This window comes from Clupea harengus, chromosome 3, assembly GCF_900700415.2.
Source record: "Clupea harengus chromosome 3, Ch_v2.0.2, whole genome shotgun sequence".
Lineage (NCBI taxonomy): Eukaryota > Metazoa > Chordata > Actinopteri > Clupeiformes > Clupeidae > Clupea > Clupea harengus.
Window position 1 is genome coordinate 21470577 of NC_045154.1, and position 19260 is coordinate 21489836.

The 19260-nt window shown below is 44.7% G+C and overlaps 1 protein-coding gene across 3 annotated transcripts in view; it reads left to right on the plus strand.

Annotated features, from left to right (window-relative positions):
- Nucleotides 1–19260, plus strand: part of kcnq1.2 (potassium voltage-gated channel, KQT-like subfamily, member 1.2) — a 140628-nt gene that overhangs the window by 37139 nt on the left and 84229 nt on the right. For 2 of the 3 annotated variants that reach the window (XM_031564929.2, XM_012842427.3), the window contains one exon: nt 100–168. The exons of the other annotated variant lie outside the window; for it this stretch is intronic. In XM_031564929.2, the coding sequence (XP_031420789.1) occupies nt 100–168 (69 nt within the window). The remainder of the gene's footprint in view (nt 1–99; nt 169–19260) is intronic. 3 annotated transcript variants of the gene reach the window in all.

Here is a 19260-nt window from a genome sequence, read left to right on the forward strand (position 1 = left end):
TCCAATCTCACCTCCAGCACTCTGCATTCCACCCCTGATTCAATATGTGCATTCAGCATCCCCCTAAAAGCCCTCTGCACAAATGCTTCTCTCTTACAGTCTGTTGACAAGCCCATCGGTGGCAAAGGTCCAGGACTCAATCTCCACACAACACTTGAACACAAGAAGGTACCGTACTTTTCTTCTGCCCCCCCCCCCCCATGCCCCCCTCCTCCCTCCGTCTGGGTCTACTGCATTAATTTTGCTCAGCCAGTTGTTTTTCATTGCCATCAAAAAGCATGTGATGTTGTCCAGAACGAAGTGGACAGGACATACAAACGTTCGCTGATATGATATAAATTCTGTTAGCTCAGCCCCTGCTAAAATCTTTTGGTCTGATTTGATAAACATAATTCAATGTTGTTCTTCAAATCCCCCATCATCATCTCTCTTATCGGGCCTGGTCTTTCTGTGTTGTCCCTTTGCCAGTGCTGGAACCATGTCTGTGTACTCTGTGTAATTCGAGCTGTGCAAAAAATGTGAATGTGCCATCAAAGTCACATTATTCATCTGTCTGCCAATCTGTCTCTCCACAGACTTAATAATTACTGTAATTGTAAGCTGTCTACAGGATGTAAAACTATGGTATGAGCTTATCAAAGCTCCTGATCACCTCAGTATAGGCCTACTGTCACATTTTTAATGTCATAGATCTGATTTTTATGGTTACACATCATTGTCCTTGCTAAATATGAACATTTTCATTTCCAGTAAAATGACGTGTAATGGTCTTTTCATATCCAGTCCCAGTAATAGTAGCACTGCATTGACATTTTAGTGTTAAGTGAAAGGGGGCTCAACTGAAAAGATTAAACTTTCCATTTGCTGAATTAGGAGTAAGTAAGAAATCTCGAGACACGAGAGCCAGTGGCCGTATAGAACGTGTGACATATGACTTGGCTTTGACTCAATCCAAGCCCGTCGGAATCCATTATGGCCTTTATTTCATTAACATGTACACAAGCCCTTCACCTGCTAGCCATCAGAACTGACTGACCCCTGATGCTGAGTTTGCGCGCCCATCCGACGCTGGCCCCCCTGTTTTGTGTAGGTAGTGATATGAGTGGATGTCCACCATACCCTGAAGAACATGAAAGATTTTGTTCTCTTTTTTTATTCTTCTTCTTCTCTTTATCTGACTGATTCCTGGCTACCTGCACACAGGGCTATTTGTTAGAGAGGTGAGAAAGAGTCATATGAGAGGAATTTAACGGCAGACCTTCAAGTAAAGTGTAAGAAAGCGAGGCGATGGTAGGCTGTAGACACCGCTTCTGTTGCCTCCAGTCCATGTGGGGCTGATCTTGTGTACTTATCTGGCGATAAAATAACAAAATTGCGAAACGAAGTTTGAGTAATACCCTCAACCCTCTGAAAACCGCAACTTCCTTATAACGTCTTACTTTAATGGAATTCATGAGTTTGGCAACCATGAAAATGATCTCAGTTGCTCTTACTGTACAACATAAGTGCATTCAGTCACAAGGCATTCCGGACAGGAAGGTCAGCAAGTATATGTTGGCATGTTCTGACGGTGGTTGTGTTTTCCCCCCTCATGTTTCCATGCTCTCCCAAAGTGATGCCCCCAATACAAGTTGAAAACATGGTCATATTTTTAAATCAGTGGAAAAATTAGGGACTTGGTGTCAAATAAGAGCAGTGGCTATGTAGCTCCTCAGCGCCATGCCAGTGGGTCAGTGTGTCCGAATGTAATTAGAGCAGAGATAACTTAATATCCTTTTTTCTAATAAAATAATAATCTCCTCATGATGTCATCTGGTTTAGGATTGGATGGGCTGTTAACTGTTCTGTTCTGCAGTTAAGTGGATATTTAATGCCCATCTGTCAACAGTCAACACACTGGTTTATTCTGGACATGTGTTTGTGTGTGTGTGTGTGTGTGTGTGTGTGTGTTACATTCTGTGCCTTTTTGTGCACATATCCATCAGTATATCTATCTGAGTTTGTGTTCTCGTGGACTGCCCAGCTCATTTTCAGCTGAGGGCTCTTCAAAGGCTTGAGCATGACTTGAGCAGGGCATCGGGCCCAGCGGTGAGTTTGACCCCTCCGACCACAGGCATGTCATCGCTGCTGGTTCTGCTGTAGGGATCAGAGTGCCGCATGTCAGAGGGCAGTCTGGGCAAGCACCGCCATCGCACCCCCCCACCCCGTCCCCCCTCCAGTGCCGGCTCCTGCAGATGTGGCAGCAGCTGTTCCGCTTGGGGCCCACAGCGCTTTTGTCACCACGCCTTGTGACTTATCACCCTGAATCACCAGGCTCTCCTGCGACCCTCTTGATAGTCCGATCTCTGAGAAGAGCTAATTTTGACATTCGAGATGAACGCGAGTCCTCCGGGGTCAATTAGAATATGTCACCGGTCTAACCAGTGTGTGTTGGAAAATACTTTCCATTTCAATGTGGACTTTATGTTTGCATTCAGCTCTGACCCGTCTAGAAAGCAGTATTGGTTTGCCTTCCCTTGCCTGTTGGTTTACCATTCCCTCTGCTTAAGTGTCCGTGTCAGATTTTTATAAGCTTTCACCAGGGGCAGTAGAAACCTATCCGTTATCTACTTGACTGCTAGAATGTGACGGAGTCAGTGTGTGTGGAGTGCTGTGTGATCCGACAGGAGCTGTGTAGGCTTATCATTGTGTGGGGGCTGCTGCTTTCCGTTGGTTATTTATTCCTCTCTTTTGCCTCACTCTCCCTGTTACACCTTTAACCTACCCCCCCCCCCCCGCACCCCCCCACCCCGCCCCCACACACACCCTCACCCCTATCCACGTACTCTGATTAGCTGCTGGTTGCCGTGGTGTTTGTTTGCGTAGTTGAGGTTCCTCTCTCTGCAGGGGGTCAAAGGAGGTGTGTCAGGCCATTACACAGCATACACACACACACACACACACACACACACACACGCACACACACACACATACATACATTAATAGACACACATAACTTCATAAGCACATATACATAAACTTTTACCTACAGAAACGTACAAACATATGCACACGCACACCCACACACACACACACACACACACACACACACACACACACACACACACACACACACACACACACACACACACAGAATGTGAAGCATTCAGTATTTGCATCACAGTACTTGATCTTATCAGCCCTGCTGTTACACAAACTCTGGCACTTTCACTGTGTGTAAGTCAGGAGACCTTGAGGCCATGCCCCTAGCAAACAGACTCAGTCAACAGGCTTCACACACACAAAGTGTAAAGATCACACAAAGGCATGTGGCCTTTTATTTATGATCTCTTCTTTTGTTCTCACTATTTTTCTCCCTCCATAACTTGCTTATGGCCGTATCCTCTAAAAGCAAGCAGTATGAGTTCCTTTTCAGGCGCATGCCTTGAAAATATTTATTTCCTTTAATTGTGCAAGTGCTGTAAAAAGTGTGAGAAACGAACAGCAGTGGAAGCGTTTTTTTTTAAAAAAAATGTATAAACTGCTCTGTGTACAGAACATGTATTTATGCAACATGTGTTGTCCAAAACACAAACCAAACAACCACCCAATAAACATAAATCAAAAAAGAAAAAAAAACAATGAAAAAGGAAAATATACCAAACACAATCATTTCTTGAAAGAAGTAAATAATTACACATTTTTAGCTTCTTGGCCTAGGTTGTCATTAAGAATACGTTTATGGATAAAGCTAACGCCCCTGTTTGTCCCGAACATCTTCTCTCTCTTTACCACCTTCTCTTTTTCCACTCTCTCTCCTGAACCTCACAGAGTGGTCTGTCAGCTCATAGCCTGAGGCAGATCCTCTCTCTCCCGGTGGACTTCTTAACAGACCAGTAAAAGTCAGTATGGGACGCCTGCAGGCACAGATTTAGGCTCTCTCTAATTGGCTGCTCTGCCTTACGAGCCGGACAGAGACAAACAGCAGTGCCAAAGGGCGAAAGAATGCTGCGCCACACGCTGGCAGTTGGACTGATGCTTAGACAAAATTACACTTTCTTAAAATGGTGTCTTAAAATGCTGTCAGCATGTTTAAAGGTGCAGTGTATAGGATTGAGGGGGGGATCTATTAGCAGAAATGGAATATAGTGTTGGTGAATATGTTTTTTTGTTAGTGTACAATCACCTCTAACTATGAATCCTTGTGTGTTTGTTAGCTTAGAATGAGCTTATCTACATAAGAGTGGGGACTCTTCCACGAAGGACACCAGGTTGCTCCGACATGTTTCTACAGTAGCCCGAAACAGACTGACGGGCTCTAGAGAGGGCCTTTCGCGTTTCTATGCCTGAGTGGCAGCTTGAATTTGGTTGCGCCAGTTTTAAAGACGACGAAGACGAAGAAAGAACAGCAGTCAGTGGTTGCTGGTGCTGACATTTTGTTTTCTGAGAACCCAAATTTTGACAAATGGAGGGTCATACTTATTATTTAGCAGAATAAAAGCAAGGGAACGTGAATCAAAGAAGCACAAACATGAAGCAAAACGAAATTAAAATAAAGATGTAACATTTGTGTGGCTTTTCTCTGATGGAAATCACTGATGTGATTTCTGATCACTGATGGGACAAATGTTTTCAGAGTGACGCTAAGTTGTGAAGTTTCCTGCTGGAAAGGTAATTTAGCCTATCAATCTAAATGCAATTTGTTTGATAGCTTTATCTACAACGTGGCCATGGGCATAGATACCAACACAAGTAACCTTTTTCCTGTGTTTATGTTGAAAAATATTGAATTGATACCAGGATTGTAATTTTACATCTTTGTTATTTAGACCCAAAAGACCTGGTGATGTTACCGAGATCAGCCCACAGCTGCTTAAAATTATTGCCATGGAAAAGTGTAACATTCAACAAACAAGCTTTGGAGCTCATGTCAGCCAACAATGAACATAGCCGAACTTCACTATTTACAGTCCATGGAAGCTATGACCTATAGTTTTACAGACTAAATAACTAAATACAATTTCTAAATATCTATCTAAAGTAACTTCATCACTTGACATATTATGACTACTCAATGCGGTCGTAGGCGATGGCATCATTCTCCTACATGCTTAGAAAACAAGGGGTGAGGTAAGGGTATTCCGTAGGATGCAATCGGCAAACCTCACCACTAGATGCAAGTAATTCCTTCGCACTGTACCTTTAAATAAGTTTGAAGTGAAAATGTGTTATTGGCATGTTTCCAAGGCAACCCCTGTCACAGGTCTGCCATTATTCTCTCTCCAGCATGTAGGAAACTCATTTTCTGTTCTTTTTATCAGCTGACATGCTTTGTCTTGATTTTGTGCAGCATCCTTAAACAAAAATCTGTTGTAGGCCTTAAAACCCACTTATCCTCTCTGAAACAGGGTGCACTGTTTCACAGCAGTAGCAACGGCCGAAGTGTGTGCACACACTGATCCATCATCTCAGGTTTGTTTTGTGTCTTTGGAGAGAAAGGCCAGTCTGTTGCCACTCTAAAGAGAGAAAAGAACAAATTGTGCCCCAGTGTCTTGAATCCGTGCCAGTGGAGAGAGAAAAGGAGGGAGGGAGAGACAGAGAGCGGGAGAGGGAGAGAAGCAGGGGTTGGGCAATAAAACAGCCACATACTGATTCATCTCCCTGGACGTTGCAGACCTGCAAAGGCAGACAGTAGTTAATCTCATAACCAACAAGGCCTCTGTCCCACTTTGCACATATGCATAACCAATATTTGCAGTCCTTTTGGAAGCTGCTTTATAACTGAGGTGGTTGAAGCTTTTTCAGGGCTGCTCTGCAAATCCAAGTATAGGGTAGTGTTCCAGGCTTTTACCACTGACGTGACTTGGGGAAACTAAATGAGTGAAATCTAACATTAGGAATGTCCTGGCAGCATTGATATTAGATCAGGTTTGTTTTAATGAATCAAATTCCTAAGTTTGTTTAGGTGAGGTGGTAGTGCTTCACATTAGAGATCCCTTAAGCCGTATGTGAATGCATTTATGAAGAAGAACCAAGAACATTCTTTGGTATTGGTAAATCATAAGTAACGGTAAATGCTGAAGTTTGTGGGTTTCTTTTGTTTGTTTGTTTGTTTTTTATCAATTAATTTCACTTCAACAGTACACTATGTATACAATTCCCTATGTATACAGTGTAACATTAATAAAATGTTAACTTCTGCATTAACAAACAATCCGCATTGTAGTTAATGCTTTATCAATGCTGACTCCTCCAGGTAATTATTGTTAATCAGCCGACCCTAAATGTGAAATGTAAACCGGTGGGCTAACTTACTCAGGGTGATGGTTTAAAGTACTGCTCTCATTCTCCAAGGCAGCAGGCTTCCTCAATGTCAAATCTTATGAGGACAACTATGAGGCAGCTGTATTAAGAAAAGACTGATCCAGAATGCCATCCTCACCAACCCCTGGCCCTTTCCGGTTTGGGGATCATCAGTTCCCAGGGGCCCCGACACATACATCCTTGTTTGGATTCCAAAATATGCTGCGGTACCCTGTCCTCAGAACAGCACGCATTTATTCTGACCCCTTCATTAGTTCTCTCTACAACAAACAGCCACCATTCATTTGGATGGGAGTTCAGCTGTTTTATGGTGACAGATGTAAACAGTTATAATCAATACCAAAACAACATGGTGCTAGGGAATCTGAACCCGGTTTCAGTCGCCCAGTCTTTTGTGTTGCTTCGCCAGTCGTGTCTGTTCAGTAGATCGCGTTCCTTTCGAGATGGCACTCGTGCGGTGTCCCCTTCCTGAAGGTTCCATCATGACATCAGTGACGTCTGCCTGAGGCTGTTATTAGCCCCATCCACCGCAGATGATGATTCAGGCGGAATTGCTCCTCTCCGTTTTCACCTCGAAGCAGCTACTTTGGTGAGGCCGTTGGATGCGGAGCAAATTCCAAACAAAGCCAGCGCAAAGGGTTAGTGCTGGCTTCTTTTTCTTTTTTTCTTTTTTCTTTTTTTTTACGACACAAACGCCAGACCAGGGCAATAAAAGGTTCCCCCATAAAGTGCTTTAATGAAAGAGTGGGTTTCATTCGAGCTGTCATTGGATTCGCCGGATTAATGAAAGCGCAGCGTCGCCGTTAAAGGGGAGTGTTTATGCCCGCAGTGGCTCCTTTTTATGGCCACTGATCCTCGCTGGAGGAATGCCCCCTAATGATGGCTGACCACAGATGTGAGGGAGCCGAGGGGAAGGCTTCAAGTCAAGTGCCAGAGATGGCTGAACACCGCTGCAATGTGCTGTAACTGCTCTATGTCATCCTGCATTTAGGCTTGTGGTTAGAGGGCTAATTTTACAGTGTCAGGTTGTTTGCTAATTCACCAAAGGTATGGTGAAGTTGCTTTATCCACAGGTTGAGCTTTTGTGCGGTGCAGTCTGGCCCTGCTGCTGTGTGCAGGACTGGTGGCAAGGCCCAAAATGGTGCTCAGCTCCCTCTAGACTAGAAAAAGCTCATCTTTGAAAGGACTGAACAGAGCGTACTGACCCAAACAGAGCTTTTGACATGGTATTAAGATTAAAATCACCAAGAAAGACGCCGCTGAAGTTTACACATTTTGTTCTTTTTACAAAATAATGAGACAAGACCTGATTGGTTTATCTTTGTTCTAATCATTTTAAAAGAACAGCTCTGAATATTTCAAGATCCTCTCTCCTCCCAGCAGCGCCTTTGAAGTCGGGCTGCAGGGGTGAGCCGCGGGGACGAAGTGTAGTGCAGTAATTAGGTGAGTGTGTGTAGGCTGGCTTTGGACCGCTCCAGTGGCTCCATTGTGCACGCTAGCTAGCGCGGAGGCGCAGCGTAGCGCAGTGCACCATATAAAAAATCACCCTAATCCGTTTAAACAAAAGGCTGGGCGAGTCGAGGAGGAACCCCGAGTTTCTCCGGCCCTCTCAGCTCCTCTCACTATTAATCCTGCTTCTGTATTTCTCCCGGCTAGTATATTTCCTACGCAGTGCCATGTTAAACTAACACAACGGGCTAGGGCCAGGGCTTTCTGGCAGCAGAGCGTGTTCTTTTTCCTCCGGTACAGGCCGTCCCCTACCACGACAAATCGAGGTGAAATTAAAAAACGGAAAAGAAAAATAAACTCAGGAAATTGCTATTTTTTTTCTCTCTCTCTTCTTTTTCGTCTTCTTTTTTTTCCTTCCTTCTCCCTTCCCAGTTTGCCCTGTAGAAATGCAGCGGCTGGGAAGTGATGTCATGTTTTCGTTCTTTTGTTTGTAGGGGGGAAAATATGACTGAAATTACTGATGTGTTTATTTGGCAAAGGCCTCAGTCACCTCTCGCCCTGCTCTATTAATGCCCATTACACTGTTTGGGTTTTGATTCTTCTCTAATCCTGTCTGCACTCTGTGTTTTGTCCAGTGTTCCTTGCCTAATAATTGTATCGACTGACCGTGTTTCCTCTGTGATTCAGAGCAGGCTGTTTCCCCAGTTGGCCTTGTGATAAGTGATTTTGTTAATTACTCAAAATGACTTTAATATGATGTTGACTTCAGGTTAAGCATCAGTGTTCCATGTGTTCCAATGTTCCAAAGCATCAGTGTTCCATGTGGAAGTGGAATTGTTTGCACAAACACAGTCTCCTGTAGTAATTACTGTTATCGCACATGAATCTGCCCTCTCTTCCCCTCTGCGTCTGGATCCTGAAATGATAGACTTTCGCTTGGCTGACCCCGATTGGCCTGTTCCAGGGAGCTTTTTAAGGAGCACAAAGCACACTCAATTCCTTAACTGGATTTGTAAAAGTCAAACATGTCTCTTTTTCTGCATTCTCAGTCATACATCATGCCAGGACACTTTGCCTCCATCTCCTCTAAATCTGATGTGAGGTCAAAGCCCTAGAAAGTTTCCCAGCCTAGAAGACACAGTCGATAGGTGTTATTGTGGGGGAAAAGTCCCATATATCACGATGACTATATGTGACATAGGGAGGAACAGTGGGTAGAGTTGAGTTGAAAGGCCTAATGTATTTGGATGTTATTTGGATATGACTGCCTTGCTCCTGTTTTAAGGACAGATGCATGAAAGATAAAGAGAGGGAGTGATAGAGAGAGAGAGGGAGAGAGAAGAGGAGTGTTTCTGACACCAAGTCCACTCAGCTCACTTTGAGGTGTGTCTCAGTGCTCCTTTTTAAAGCACCTGCATAAATACTAGCTACTTTCTCTCTCCCCCTCCCTCTCTCTCTCTCTCTCTCTCTCCCTCTCTCTCTCTCCCTCTCTCTCCCACTCTCTCCCACTCTCTTTGGGTAGAGTTTCCTGCCTCGGCAATGAAAACACGGAGCATACAGGAGCACCTGAGTGGACTGTTTATCTGTGCGCCCTCTCCCCTGGCTCCGGGTGTGTGTGTGTATATGTATATGGGGATGTGTGTGTGTGTGTGTGTGTGTGTGTGTGTGTGTGTGTGTGTGTGTGTGTGTGGTGTGTGTGTGTGTGTGTGTGTGTGTGTGTGTGTGTGTGTGTGTGTGTGTGTGTGTGTGTGCTTGAGTGCCTGTGTGTGTGTTAGGGGCTGGTGTGTTTCAGCTGGGCCAGTTGGGGCATTGATGTGGCTGCTGTGCATTTATTCAGGTGGTGCCCTGCTGCTCTGATGTTGACCCGCTAAGGGGATGCATGTTTGGGTGTCGTGCTGAATGACCAGCTTGTTGGAACGGCTATGTTGTGGACTCTCTCCCTCTCCGTCTCTGTCTCCGTCTCTTTCTCTCCATCTCTATCTATCTCTCTCTCTCTCTCACACACACACACACACACACACACAGAAATACACCACACATGCACATACAAACACTCTTGCCGGAGCCGATGCCTGGAAGTCCCTTGTGGTTTGACCACATGGGCAGAACCCCCTCGCTGGCTGTGAGAGCAGGTTGCACCTGAGTGAATGAGCCTTTCTCTCTGGTTTTTTTTAAGGGTGGAGTACCTGAGATGGTCTCTGTGTTTTTCTGTTTATATCACATGCTGGTGGTTTAGGGGTATGCTCTCCAAAACTTCCCCTCCAGGAGGTTCACCGCGCTGCGCTTGTGCTATGTGTTTCAAGCGTAATGCGATTAGGTTTTCCGAGCCGGCAGAAAGGGTTTCAACGGGAAGTGTCCGTCTGGATGGGAAAAGATGGCCATATAAGTCCTGCTGAAAGGGTAATAGCTCCAATCCGCTCACTGTGAGGCAGGGATCACTCATCTCCCAATTTCCCCTCCACTGACCCACTAAAGAGCATGATGTTGTCTGTGGGTGTGTCTGTGTTTGCCTGTGTGTGTAGCATGCTAATCCTAGTGCTTCTATACATAGTGAGACGGACCAGTTTTTACTGATTATGGATCTGACATGAAACAGCTCAACAACAGTAAATAAAAAAAACATTAAAAAAAAAAAAATAGATCCATGACCATAGCAGTCTATTGTGGCTTCAGTCACAGTTAAACTGGCTCTATCCAGAAGATCATGTGTCTACTACACAATTGTTTGTCCTTCCTTCTTTATCCTTCCACATTATTCAGCAAAGTAATTTCTTTTTTTTGTTTCGATTTACTGTTGACCGCAATGCGTGCTTACAGTGACATACTGGACCCCAATTATGAGCACTGTTCACATACAAGACCTTTTTTTTTTTTTACGGCCATTGAAGCCAGATGTGATGGAAAAATCGCAGCAGATCATTTGGGGTAACAGGTAAGGCCCTAACCCCCCGCCCCCCCAAGACTCCTAATAAGACCCATGCACTCCTCATTAAAGGCCTCCCAGGGGCCACAGCCTTTAGCGGCACTAATAATGTTCCAAATAAGTCTCTGAGAGTGTTGAAAAGCAGTCCTTTTTACTCCACAAGTGTATATGTGCCAGAAAGCCCCACTCCGGCGACGAGCTACCGGCAATTTACGGCCCATCAATGTTATACAGCACAGCACAGAGTTCTGCTAAATTAAAATGAGAAAAAACAGCAAATAGTGAGGTGAGGAAAATATATAAAACATTTTTTTTTTTTTTAAAGTCACACATTAGAGTGAGACACATTGTTTTAAAGCTTTGCACAGAGGTACTTTGTCAGTTGGAATGGCATAGAGGCTGAGGAGTGTGGGTGACTTGACTGAAGTGAGGTATGCTAACAGGAGATGGGGTGCATCTCGCGTGCCTCTTTCAAAGGTCCAGAAAGTGCTTGTTTCATCAGTGCATTTCCTGTTGCCTCTCGTGACCAGGGATTTCACAGCAGGAGTCCCCTGATCAGCATGAGGAATGATAGGGAAGGAGAAGAGAAACAAGAAATGAAATAAGATAAAAATGAAAGACGAACGCTTCTTCTTTTTCATCAGCTTTAATCCATTCTCAGTAGACTCTCTGTAGATGCCATCAACATACAGTACTTCGCTTGCTTCTCATTTTCAGTCAGGTTGTGCCTCAGGAATATGTGGTGTTGAGAACTAGAAAACTGCTATTTTCTTACAACAAAAAATGGATTTGGCTCAAGAAACATAGTTTCTGAATCTTGACACTGTCCTGTGAACCACAGTACTTGAAGTGAAGGGATTATTTTGAAGTAGGTGAACTCAAATGAATGTTTTCCCTCCTCTCTGCCACTGAGTATTTTGCAAGAGAGCAAAGTTTTTCTAAATGAAGGCTTGAAGTCGGTGGAGCGTAGCGTGAGTCATGGGCCAAGGGCTGGAAGAAAGCATTCGGCTCAAGCCAGGCCCTTTTATGATGTGATTAATGAAGGAAAAAAAAAAAACGAGGATAGAAACATTTCAGAAGGAGCCAAGATTAGAATTCAAAAGCGGTGACGCATCTTTAAACCTTTAATCTGTGCACAAAAAATAAATAAACTTAAAAAAAAAGAAATCTGTCTGGGCTGTTACATCATTCTTTTCCGCAACAGGCAAAAAATGAGAAAATGACACGCCTTTGATCAAATGAGATCTGACTTGGCAGTGAACCTTTCTAGTGTTTCAGTGTTGCAGCTGTGTGGTTATTGATGTAGAGTGTTATGAGTTGTTTTGTAACTGTTTGGTTTCTGCATTTAGATAGACAGTGTTAATTAGCACAATGACTTCTCGGCTGTGTGTGTTAATCCGTGTCATTGTATTTGGAGACCGATTTCCCTATTTGCTGGGGAATTCAAAGGCATTGTGCCAATCCAAAATACTATGATGTTTGTCTTCCTGTTCGTCTAGTATCTATGCCAGTGATTGTGTAGATTTGAGATTTAGATTTAGCTTAGATTTAAAGTATTAAGGTAGTTTTCAACATATGACAGTGTTTGTGATAATGCCAGCATATACCGCCTTGCATCTACAATACACTGTCTAGTGGCTCAATAAGCAGCACCTCAATACTTGCTGTTGGTGTTTTCATTCCCAGACTGAAACTGCTGTTCCTTGGATTAATTCTGGACTACTCCAGAGTGGGGGGCAGGGAGGCCAGGCCTAAGCCAATCAATGTCTGCCTCAGCCAGCAGGCTGTGCTGTGGGCGCACCACAGCTTATCCGGCTCACCCGCGCTCATATTTACATGCCGTGCGTATCCACTGGAGATACGATCCGCTTCTCGGCCACTCGAAGAGCGCGTATTTACTCTAACGCACTGCAAAGAGAGAAGTTTCCAGAGAGAGCAGGGGGTGGGGTTGGGTTTGGGTGTGGGGGGGTGAAGGGGAGTGTAGAGTAGAGTGAAAGTGGAAATGTCACTGTCAAGTGTTTTCCAGAAAGTTTGGATGGGTGTGCCCCTCTACTGCAGTAACCCTCACTACAGACACACACACACACACACACACACACACAGCATCGCTCTCCATGCTGCACGGAATTCATTATTGCATATATGCAGCGGTTCCGCTTGAGTTGGAATTACTATAGTAGCTTCATCCCTTTGGACGAAAAAATTGCGTGAAATTGCACAATAACTTGGGATTGAAACCATATTTTTCTTGTTTTAGTGGATGGATTTGGCCTGCTCTCGTGTTTTTGTGTGTGTGTGTGTGTGTGTGTGTGTGCATGAGAGAGAGAATTATAAAGGGAAAGAAAGGCAGAGACTTGTTCTGCTTTTGTTTCTCATGTTTACTAAAGTGTTGACACGCGTCTAGTCAGCTCATCAAAGAATAATTTGATAACATGACAGAAAGCCAAGCAGTGATTGCAAGGAATTTTGGAAGTCCTAATTTCTATATGTAATGTAAAATATATAGCTGTGTCGAAAATCCAGTTTCTCTCAGGTGTAAACTCATGGTGCATGTATGCCTGGTGCAGCCATTGAGAGGGTATCTATTGTTGCAGTCTGCCAAATTACACTGGGACACCAACACAGTTCGAGCCAGAATCATGTTGAGCCTGGGCACAGCTCATAACAGTTTCAGGAAATGCAATCCCCCTGTTGGGAAGGGAGATATCTGTCGCTGTTGTTTCTGCTGCTGGTGGTGCTGGTGTCCGCCGCCAGCCCTGTTTTCCCCCCGACTTACGGGAAGCAGCAGCAGCAGCAGCCGCCGCGCGCTCAAGCCCAGGCGCACATATGTGGCTCTCTCTCTCATCCGTCAGCCTCTCCCCGCTACACCTCCGTGTGCTTGCGAGAATTACGCTCCTCTCCTCACACGCAAAACAAATCAAGCCAAACCCAGCCTCCATTTTCCACTGTCCCCCTCCCCACCTCCCCTTTGCCTTCTCCCTGCAAGCCAACATACACTTCAAGTCCACATGTTATTCTCCCACTTGTTAAGATGGTACTCAGGTGCCAGCACATATAAAAGAGATTAAAAAACAATAGATATCGTCTAGACACTGTCTGTGTTTTGGACCTGGTGTGTGGTGTGTGTAGTGTGTGTGTGTGTGTAGTGTGTGTGTGGTGTGTGTGTGTGTCTGTGTGGTGTGTGTGTGTAGTGTGTATATGTGTGTATGTGGTGTGTGTGTGTAGTGTGTGTGTGTGTGTGTAGTGTGTGTCTGTGTGGTGTGTAGTGTGTGTGTGTGTGGTGTGTGTGTGTGTCTGTGTGGTGTGTGTGTGTGTAGTGTGTGTGTGTGTGCGTAGGGTGTATATGTGTGTGTGTGTGGTGTGTGTGTGTAGATGGGTGGGTTGAGTGATGGTGGTGGTGGGGGAGTTGAAGCCTGAGGTGGGGAGTGCTGCTTGGAGCCCAAACAGGATATTGTCGTACACAGACACAGATTCCTGTGTGTCTGTCTGGAGATTTATTCCCGTGCAACAGACATGGAGTCGGCATGCAGTGCTGCGCTGCGCCATGTCATTGTACCCAGTCTCCTATTACTCCTTGCCAACACACACCTTGTTCACAGCGCGCTATTGTCTGCTCAGGGAGGAGTGAGCGAGAGAAAGAAAGAGAGAGCGAGAGAGAGGGCAGTTTCATAAACAGGGCTGGAGGGCTACGAGAAACAAACTCAGAAATGCACCTAAGGCAGGTGGAGTGTACAAACATCCTTTGCCCTTTCGTTCATGAACAAGGAAACAGATTATCTTTTTTATAGTTTTCTCCTTTTTCCCTTTTCCGTAAAAGTATTTCCTGATTTTGGATGTGGTGTAACAATGAAAGGAATTTTCAGCCTGCATTTGAATAATAATTTTTAAAAAACTACACCACGTTGTAACATAAGATGTACTTTTTTCTCAAATGATCTGCACTTCAGCAAATGTTGAACTACTGTGCACGGATGCATCTCTATTCTTAGTCTCGAACTGCAAGAATGAGTAGTCAGTATCAGTGTTCATCACCCTAACCTCAAACTTTTTCACTAGCAAATACACCACTATTTATCCAGACTCTCTTCAGCGAGGGAGATGGTTTGCTCATTGAAAATCTCTAGATAAGAGGGGACTAAAAAAAAAGAAACGACAGAATGAGAGAGAGAGAGTGAAAAAAAATTTTTTCCTGCAAGACAAAGCAAGGGCTAAGCGGATTCACCTACAGTATAGGAGGCGGGCTAGAGAGGGCAAAGGGAAAGCAATAGAGTGTGTTTGTGTTACTGGCCCCCATCTTGTGTGGTTGTCAAGAGCATTAAAATGAGCTGTTTGTGAAGGCCTGGCCGCTTGGCAGAGTGGGGTTTGACGCTCGTTTGGACAAGGGCTCGCTCAAGGCCCCGCACTAGAAACGGCAAAAAAAAAGAACCCGTCCAAAGGGTTATGTGGAAAAGAAAGAAAAAAAAACGGCGTTAAGCAGGAGTGGTACTCTTTGCGTTGGGATCAAACCAAGGGACGGAAAGGCTCCCATTTTTATGTCTCATTCCCTGCGCAAGTGTACCAGAACTAAGAGGAGCCAAGGGAAAAGATCACTTTATAGCCACAGCCAGGTCTTAATTTTTTAAATATACAGCAAATATGGAAGTGTTTTAGTTGTTGGGAGCTTCTCACCCCCTTCCTACTCTTGAGAGTGCTGTGGCATATTTAACCTTTTTTCAATTTTGTATTTTCTACCTGAGCCTTGAAAATTCTTCTTCAGTTAATCCTGTCTTCAGTTATCAGCAGTGGAAGTTAAAACAAGACAAAACAACATTCTGTCTAACCACACCCTTGTTACCCTTTATCCAAGTCCATGCATTATATGCAAAACTGTCATTTAGAAGAAATTCCAGTTCTTGGTAAGCACATTTAGTGTCGCGTAGAAACATTACCAGTATCAGATATGCCTGTCATCTGTTCATGTTGATTATGTAGCTTTTATAGATAACGAAAACTACCATTTTGGTATATACTATCATTTGTTTCCTTTTTGTGTGGGGGTCTGTTCTGTTCATTCATTTGGAAGAGGAGTGGCTGACCTGAGCTTTAGTCTTGATATGAGCTGATATGATTTAGTTTTTTAAGGGGGGTGGCACACACAGGGGGCGGATGTGGTAGTAGTGTTTTGGCCGTGAACCCAGGTCTGTGGCTGGTCAGCAGAGGTGGAGGTGAGGAATGTCTGTGTGTGTCGACGAACTTCAGCACACAAGCCTACGCAGTGTCAAAGCAAACGGAGGAGAGAGCAAGCGAGCAAGAGATAATACAAGAGTGAGCGAACAAGTAAGCGAGAAACAGAGAGAGAGAGAGAGAGAGAGAGAACATCTGAGTGAGGGAGGGAGGGAAGGAGAGAGGGAGGGACGGAAGGACGTTTATGCCTCTTGCTGAACACACCACCACCACCCCGCTCCTCTTTTCCACACAAGGTGTGAGTGCGCTACCATACTACAGGATGTGTTTGAGACCTCATTGACGCGATGCCGTGCCTAGTGTGTGTGTGCTAGAAGACACAGCTTAAGCGGAGGCCTGCACCACCATGTGTTAAGAATATTCTTATCATACTGTGACATGAGTCTTAAATAGAACTTTTTACCAAACAGTCATGGTATTTTTCCTTGTTAATGTTTTTTCCCTTAAGTTCATTGGCAACCTTTAGATTTAATAGTTGTTCAGACCACCAAATTAGTTCCCAGAACTTGTTCCTTCTTTAAATTGATACAGTTCCAGCTACGCTACCAGGGAATTGCTTTGCTGTTACAGACTGCCTTTTCTTTATTGCAGAGATGTTAAGTAGTAAGTTTCACTGTTGGCAGTGACACGTGTGTTTGTTCCCCTTCAAATGAAAACAAAAAGGCTGCTTCCTAAAACCTAACCATTTTCTTATGAGATAAGATCTGTCATTGCTTTCTTTTGTGTTTGTTTCTTTTGGTTTTGTGGTGATATTTTTTTTCTAGATAACTTTAGTTATAAAAATCAATTACAAAAGATGAATGTGGTTGTTTGGCCTTGTCAGTCCTTTCTTTTGTTTTTTTTACCTCATGCAATATTTCAGTGTTTTCAAACTCTCTATTACTGACAGAGCCTCAACTAGACACTCCTCAAGTGCAGTCCCGCCTCACGTCAGTCACCGAGAGTGAGATCTCGCCAGGCTTTGACCTTTCTCCATGCCTGTGTAGACAGACAGAGAGGGGCTGGTGCTCTAGCCCAGGGGGTGTTGCCTGGCAACTCAGTGCCGTGGTAACAATGGACAAAGGCTAGTTTATTTTAATCAGTTAGAGGCTGGTAGACAGCAGGCGAGAGCTTGCGCTTGTAGGAGTTAAAAAAAAAAAGAGGTGGTATTGTGTAGGCTACTGGATTGTTTTTTCAAAAGACTTCATTTCAAATGAAAAAAAAAAAAGAGAATGAAACTGCAGTACAGCTGTAGATACGTTAGTCAGCAGTAGAAAACTTGATCAGGTATGCTAATAGGGAAACTTTGTTGTTTTTGGGGGATACTCATTCAGTGTGTTTTCATGTTATTTTTAAGGCAGCTGTGTGCACAAGTCTGGAAAAAGTTCCGGAGCAGCAGACAAACAATGAAGGGGTGTCATTGTCTATGGTGATACCAGATCTACGCGTGTTGATCCCCCCTCATGTAGGCCAGAGCTCACTTTAGTCTACGTTTGGTCAGCTCAATTCTCACGTCACAAAACACCACACATTGGAGTAAACCAGAATCAGTGGTAAAATATGTACAAGTAACCTTTTCAGATGACAGGACAGAAGGAAATACCAAATCGCCAAAGCATTAGTGGAAGAGAAAAAGGTTTGAGTGGGTGGATGGTGGTGGTAGTATAGGCGTATTTGCATACACACACACACACACACACACACACACACAGACACACACACACACACAGACTCCTTATACCTGACCAACTCAAAGCAGGGTCTGTTGCGCTGCCTGCATATTCATCCCTTCCAATCGAAAGTCCTCAGACGTCATTCATATGCTTTGAATTAACATTACAATGATGGTAAGTGCACAAAGAGTGATAGAATGTCCTTAAAATAAATCGTATTAATGTGTAATTTATATGTAGATGTATTTAAAGTTGCTGAACCTGAAAATCTTGTTACGTTTGTCAAAGAGTGAGCACAAGGGAACTACGAACACACCGTTTTTGTGTGTAGGTCCGTTTAGAGGTTGCATGTTGTTTAGATAAGCATTCAAACACTGAGAAAATGTCAAAATTGTCAAAGAAATTAAAACCCAACAATGCGTTGAAGGAAAACATATTATTTATTTGTGTAAGGCTGTCAGATAGTCACTTAGACTCAAATCTGTGATGTGTGTGATTTGCGGCTCTATTTGTGGCTCTGTACCCCCCGCCTCTCTCTTGCTCACTGGGGCCTACTCAAACACACCTGTCTGTCAGGAAGTGAGGCGACGGTGGGCAGTCAGTGGGAGAGGTGGCCGTTCACCTCACATACTCTTCCACTTTGAGAGGTTTGCGCTTTGCTTACAGGCTCCTCCTGAGCCAGTAACCCCCCCCCCCGGTCCCCCTACCCCACACGGCTGGAGTAACGGCATGCTCTCCTCCCCGACTCTAATCAGGAGAGTGGGGGTGGGGGGTTGAGGGGGTCAGCTGGTCGGGGCTGAGCCGTTCCACATGTGCGCAGCCCGTCACGTCACATTAAGCCCCGGCCTGAAAAAGGCCCCTGTTCACACACAGGTGTATGACTGGCCTCTCCTGCCTTCGCCCTCCAGCAGTGTGGGAGATAGAGGACCCTTATACTGGACTCCAGTCAGCCAGCACCGCCCACCACCCCCCACCCCAATCCACTCCACCACCTCTGCCTCCTCCTCCTCCTCCTCCACTCTGTGCTACTACTACTGCTGCATCACCCATCAAATGAAAGGGGCAATTACCAGCTTTTACACAGCATGTTTGTGCACCAAAAGCAGTGATTAGGAAGCATGGGGAAATTTGCTTATAACGCTGGCATAGTTTCTTGACCATCCAGAGTTGTTTTTCTTACTAGTGAGAGACTTGAGGAAGTGTTAAAATGAGAGTGCAAGGGGAATGAGATGCAGTTGAAAGGAGGAGGAGGAGGAGGAGGAGGAGGAGGAGGAGGAGGAGTGATCCAGGCGTCTAGCTGAAGTGGCCACGTTTGGCTTGTCATGTGTGCGAGATGTGTGCAGGCTTACACTCCTCTCCTCCCCGCCTCGGTTTTATTACATTTTCTCTGCCAGTCGTCACTTTTCGTACGCAAGCAGCAAAAATCCAAGCCATCGGGCCTCTGCCCCCTCCGTCCTGGGTGCTGGGCAACCATAATGCAGCCATACCCGCACGGAATTATTACTTTTAATCCTCCTAATTGTTCGGTTTCATAGAATGGCTCTCTGTCTGCGTGGAACTAATTCTGTCTGGGCATTCAATTTAATTCGCCACACTGGGTCTAAGCCTTTTTTTAAAGCAGCCCCCCCCCCCACACACACACCCCACCCAAGAATATAAACCCCTTATCCGCAGCACATTGCGGAACACTGAGCGACTTGTGCACAGAGT